The 5998-nt window shown below is 36.1% G+C and overlaps 1 protein-coding gene across 2 annotated transcripts; it reads right to left on the bottom strand.

Annotated features, from left to right (window-relative positions):
- Positions 1-616: 616 nt before the first annotated feature.
- LOC104119632 (tubby-like F-box protein 8) lies at positions 617-4975 on the bottom strand. 2 transcript variants are annotated; one of them, XM_070200006.1, is made up of 6 exons: positions 4844-4975; positions 3834-3897; positions 3454-3545; positions 3251-3338; positions 2421-2553; positions 617-1652 (listed from the first exon to the last, which is right to left on the bottom strand). In XM_070200006.1, exons 1-6 carry the CDS (start codon positions 4844-4846, stop codon positions 941-943), a joined length of 1092 nt encoding a protein of 363 aa, XP_070056107.1. In that variant the 5' UTR covers positions 4847-4975; the 3' UTR covers positions 617-940. The 2 variants fall into 2 exon arrangements, with proteins under 2 accessions (XP_070056107.1, XP_009629482.1); XM_009631187.4 differs by having other exon boundaries at positions 3454-3897; positions 4844-4929.
- Positions 4976-5998: the final 1023 nt, after the last annotated feature.

A 5998-nucleotide genomic window follows, 5' to 3' on the forward strand; every position in this document is an offset into this window, starting at 1 on the left:
AGTGAAGATAGATATGTATACGATGTTTTGGGCAGAGTTTATTATGATTGCCGGATTGGTGTAGTAGATTCCATAAACAGACCAAAGTATCGTCTTCACCAAATCGGTTTTTTGCATAAAGTATTTCTGTATTGGTCATGTGTTGAGAACGAGAGTTGAACTCTGTATGAGCAGTCGGCTGAATAATTTCAGGAGCCATCCAATGTTGGTTACCTTCATTGACTTGGCACCAGTCATAGTAGCCTGATGCAATGCCAGTTTTAGTTATATATATTTCAAGAAAAGTTAGTTTAGTTTTATATATATATATATATATATATATATATATATATATATATATACATATATTAAGAAAAGTGAAATATTAGCTACTATTACGACATCCAAAGAAGTTAGTTTAAGGATTTTCTGCAAAAATTATTTATTAGAAACTGTACATAACTTTTGAAAGAAAAAAGCCATATTGACTGACCCCCGTCTCCTTCACAAAAGGCATATACCGTAACCTCCAAATTTCAACCAAAATATCTACCATGGCCTCCACAAAGATGAAGTAATAACAGTAAACATCACCGCCAGCATAATCCAAACTTATAAAACACACTAGAAGTTGGGCTGATCGTACAAAAGGGTGTTACAACTGGAAATCAAACATGGTACAAAGTATATTGTTATTTTCACCAAGTACATTAACACTTTTGCAACAAATTACAACAAAGCATCTTAAACTCTATGATTGAAGGATAAAGCGACGAAGGACAACGGTGAGGCAACAAGAGGAGGAAAAAGAAAAAAAAACAAATAATAACTGTCCAATGTGCTGAAACAGCTCCCTGCATCTCCTTGGTTATAATGAAGAGTTGCACAATGACTGCAACAGACTCGATCTTTAGGCAACTCTAGGGAAGAGAACTACTAGTATCAACCAAAATCTTCTCTACTATTCACATGCCAACTTTGTGTCAAAGCTGCTCAAACAGATGGCAAAAGCCTGAAATGCAGACAAAGGATACCGGTAATCCATTGTAAACATATCTTTGCCGACCTTACCAAACTGCAAGATAATCTTGTCATGATCTGATGATGACTGAGCCGGTTGTGCTGGTGTTGGGGCACCGGCTGCACGCTGTGTAGCAGCAATCAGCTGGAAATTCTTGACAGAAGCGACGGTTACCCTCCCTCTGAAATTCAGACACCAACACTGCAGCTGTTCATGCCATCTAGGCGGCTTGTTCCGGAGAACCAAAGGTCTAGCCTTCCCTTCTTCATCTTCTTCACTTGGACCCCCAATATCTGAAAACCGAGCGCTGCTGAATTCTGTTGAAGTATCAATTGATTTTGAGAAGGACATGCTCCGAAATGAGTCTTCATGATTGGGAGGGAGAAGTTCAGGTTGGCCAGGGACAGTTCCCCCCGGTTCAAGGGCCGAGGCAGGGACTGAGTGCATGACACAATTCATCCTACGTGGGCCCCTGGTGCCGAGCACATTCAGTTCATAGGTAACCTGTGCAATTTTGTAGGTTCCTGTAGGGACTTTGGGAGAAACTTTCTTGGAGTTGAATCTCCGGCTTCCACCAGGTGGGGGTATACTAGAACTGTTGTACGGTGGCTGGGTATCATAAATTATGAACTTCGTGCCCAGAAAATTTGACCTAAAAAGAAGAAATGGAAACAGTTAAAAAGCCTCTTGCAATTGGACTGAAGCGGAAACTTGCATCTGAATTATCATGTCCATTAACGGCTAAATTCATTATGACAAATTCCATCACATTACACATAATAATATTCACATGTTTAACAAATTATTCACCTTTTTTCTAAGACAATTCAGGGAATAAAAGATCGAACAAATTAAGGAATATGACCCAAATAGGATATCAGGACAGGCTCAATATTAGACATGACTGGCACATGATCCATCCGTTGCCTGTCAAATTGCTACCATAGCAATTTACAGCATTGCAGAGTGAAACATATAAAAGAGCAAACCATTTCAAATCACCAAAAATGCATCCATGCGCTCAATATTATTCAAAGCCTCATTCGACAGCCAAAAGGGATAGAATCCAGGTTGATGACTTGACTAGTTTCTTATATAGAAAGTTTATAAGCCTGATTGCCCTTAGCCTGAAAGGACAGAATCCAAGCAGAACATTGCACTAGTTTCCTCCCTCCATAAAACTCCCTTTCTTTTCTTTTCTTTTCTTTTCTTTTCTTTGAAAGAAAGTTGAAGAAATCATATAACCCTCTCTTTCTTTGGATAGAACCTTGGAGATTCTATTCATCATTCCACATTTTCTACCTTGTACATTTCGTGAGCCATTTTAAATATTTATGATAACATTCCTTTAGCCAATCACGATCTCGTTTGACAACAAAACTAAAGAAATTTAAAGATTTGAACTCTCTTGAAGCATTACCTCAGTTTTCCAATATAAGATCTGCTTGACCTTGATATGTTATCTGCATTCATAGAGATGACGTACTCTGTACAAGTGGTTCTCCGATTACGCTTTGCAGAAAGAAGAAACTTTCCATTTTCTACAAGCAAGGCTGATGAAAATCAGAATGGAAAAAAAACATCAGGATGCCGGGTTTTTGATGAAAACAAGGTAATATAAGTTTGTATAAACTTAAAAGGGAAATATCGAGAAGCCTCAGTCATGGTTCTGAACCATTAAATAAGAATCCTTTTCCACCATCGACAAAGTATGTATTGGTGAAAATGCAGAATTGTAACTCCTACAGTCATGACATTACACACTAGGAAGTGATTACCAAAAGAAAAAAAAGAAGAATCCCACCTAAACAGAATCAAAACTGCCTGCTCTTCAAACAGTCCACAAAAGGAGAAAAAAAACATCCTTTTGTGAATCATCATCTGAATTTTCTGTCAATATCTGTGAAGTTCGCCTAAGCATACAAACATATATGCACAAAAATCAACCCCTCATTTGTTAGTGAGACACCTCCACAAACCCGATTCCATCTTTCACTCTGTGAAACAAAGGACTTTTGCATAATCTTGGTGGATTACGTACAGAGTAAGATGATTCTTCTGGCAACCCACAGAAATGAATCCAATCTAATCCATGATTTAGAAAGAAAAAAAAACTTTTAAATCCTAAAGGATCAAATGCAAGAAAGGGAGACATCAAATGACGGTGGAAACATATGAAGCTTCACATATGAGCAAAAGATCTAAATTAGACTACATGTCAGTCCGCATAAGCGAGTAAGACAAACTTACCAGGGCTAAGGCAAAGGAAAAGTTGGTAAGTTGTATTAGCTTTGTCTCTTCGGATAAAGCACTGGATGGTTCCATCTCGAAACCCAGGCTGCAAAAGGGAATTGGATAACAAACATTACAACAATAATATAGCTCTCATTTTCCACTTTAAACCTAGTCCAAAACAATAGAGAGACAGGGGAAAACTAAAGAACGATAATCACCTGCTTAAGAGAGACGGGAAAGGTCAACTTTCCACACAACTCAGGACGCTGAACAATTTCTTTGCACATTTCCCTCCATGAGCGGCAAACAGCTGCACATGCAACAACATGTTTACGAGCAGGCCACGTACTCTCACTGGCCTCCAGTCTTTTAATTACATCACGAAGTAACTCTGGTGGGAGGCTTGCCCAACAACTGCTTTGAATGACTATAGGCTGGTCATGCAACTCATGGACAGCACTCTGAGACTTCCCTCTGTTATGACCAGACAGCCTAACCTCGAAACTCCGCCTAGATAAGCTTCCAATACTATCCCTAATATCACGAGCTATACTGCGAAAAGACATTTACTAGACCAGAGCAAGGCTTCACAGGTTACCTTTTATATGTGAATCTTTTGGAGTGATGAACTCAAATCCCCAACATCCGTGCACAATAAATACCTGGAGAGGGAGTAGGGTATCAATTCAAACTATTCTGCATACCTTAATCACAAAGAAAATAAAAGAGGTGGCCAGAGGTAGATGAGGAAAAGTACAAAGCAAGAAAAGAAGATTCCTGCAAAAGAAGGCTCTTAAAGTAGAATCCAAAACTAGAGAGTTTACTGGAGGCCTCTTTCCTACTTGTTAAAATTACATTAGGAAACAAGACTACAAGACCCTCTTCATCATTCATAAAAAGTTAAATCTAAAAAGAATTTTAACACCTCCACCTCCCCTCCCCCCCCCCCTCCCCCCACACCCCAAAAAAAAAACAGAAACTTTATTTCTATTAAAAAAATTCCATTAGTTTGCCATGTTGAATCTTGTATCAGCTACATTTCTCTCTCATTTTCTAATCTGCTAGGGAGGGGGAGGGGGTAATACAAACTCCTTTATAAGTTTATAGCAACAGACCATCCATTAAACCAACGGCAAAAAAGAAGAGCAGAAGATACAAAAAGTTCATTTTTTGACCTGAAACAACGGCCCAAAAAAGGGGGAAAATTCAATTTTTGCTACCCGGTAAGAAAACAATAACAGGAAAGATAAAAGATTTGATTTTTTCTAGCCCCATCAACAGGAAAAAGAGACAAACAGAGATATATACAAAGAAATGAAATTTCCTAAATAGTTCATAAATGTCACACTTAGGCTAATCCGGTCTCGCACATACAAAATTATGTTTAATGTTTTACTTTAAACAAAAACTGTTTGTACATACAAATTAAGCAGCAATGTTTTTAAACAAAATGTTACTTAGCTGAAAACCAGGAAATTTTGAAAGAAAAATCAAAGAAATTTTCTGGGTAAAAATCTTATATCATGGAAGTTTCAACAAAAAAACTAGAATGAAACCAAATAAAGTACACTCTGCTACCTAAAGCAACAAAGTATTCAAAAAACTCACCATAGATCTTCTTCCTTTTTTAGCTCTCTATAACTCTCTTCTTTCTTATTCTCTCTCTAAACACTTGGAAAGTCTATCTGACTCTCTCTTTAACTCATTCACACCCAGCGGATACCAAAGTCTCTATTAAATCCTCTTCACGGGCTTTTGGTTTTAATTAGATAAAAACAAAGTACTGTAGCTGTTTTTTTTTTCCTTTAGTAAATGTGGAGTTGAGTTTCAATAGTATTAAATATTAATTAACTGTCACTTGGTTGGGACCGGGGGGTTTGGACTTTGTTTTCGAATTTACCTTTTTGTCCTTACAGAATTTTTTTATTTTTGGGCTTTGGTGAGGTAACATTTTTTTGTTTTTCCTTTAAAAGATAATTAAAAAAAAGAAGAAAAAGGGTTTGGTTTTTTTTGTTTTTTGTTTTCTCTTGAATGTTTTGATGCAAGGTAGTTTATTTTATGTTACTACTCTTTAGCAAATTTGTGCCCAAGATCGACTACAAAGAATATGAACAAGTTGGTTATGAATTCTATTGATGAGGTAGTTTGTTTTATGTTCATAAGAACAAATTTGATGCAAAGTAGTTTGTTTTATGTTCATAAGAATTTTTTTTCCCCTTTTTCAAACTTTTTTAAAGTATTGTTTGGTCACACAGTGGGATGATTATTTGAAAAAAAATAAAGATAAGTTTCAAGTTTGAGAAAATAGTAAAACATAAAACTTGTTTCCCTCACAAAATTATAATTTGTTTCAAGTGAATTGCAAATTCAAATATAATTTTAATTTTAATACTCTTTTCAGCTTAACTTCAAAAAATGCTTTTTAAAATCTTACTGTTTTTTAATGTTCAAACGAGATTTTCAAAGATAAGGGATAGGTAAATGATGGAAGAATGATAAGAGATAAAGCTTTGCTGCTTTTTAATAGAATTAGTTTCTGAAAACGTGAGTTAGCACGCATATCCCTTGTCAATCAATACAATTTTTTTAAAATAATTTTATTGTATTGAAGCATACTTGAGTGTGATGAGTAACACGAAATTTTAATGCAATATTATTTGACATCTTCTAAACTTGTTGTTGAGGCCGGTAAGTACACTGTAATAATGTGTAATGAAATTAATTTTGATGTTATTAGGTCTAAACATGTGATACAATCGTATC

Source organism: Nicotiana tomentosiformis, chromosome 4 (assembly GCF_000390325.3).
Source record: "Nicotiana tomentosiformis chromosome 4, ASM39032v3, whole genome shotgun sequence".
Lineage (NCBI taxonomy): Eukaryota > Viridiplantae > Streptophyta > Magnoliopsida > Solanales > Solanaceae > Nicotiana > Nicotiana tomentosiformis.

Bases quoted from the DNA above. Each gene is read 5' to 3' on its own strand.
- LOC104119632 (XM_009631187.4), bottom strand. From the start codon at position 3,801: ATGTCTTTTCGCAGTATAGCTCGTGATATTAGGGATAGTATTGGAAGC. The intron at 2,554-3,250 runs GTAAGTTTGTCT...GATTTTCATCAG, and splicing joins TTTCCTTTGCCTTAGCCCTG to CCTTGCTTGTAGAAAATGGA. The intron at 1,653-2,420 runs GTAATGCTTCAA...TCTTCTTTTTAG, and splicing joins TCTTATATTGGAAAACTGAG to GTCAAATTTTCTGGGCACGA.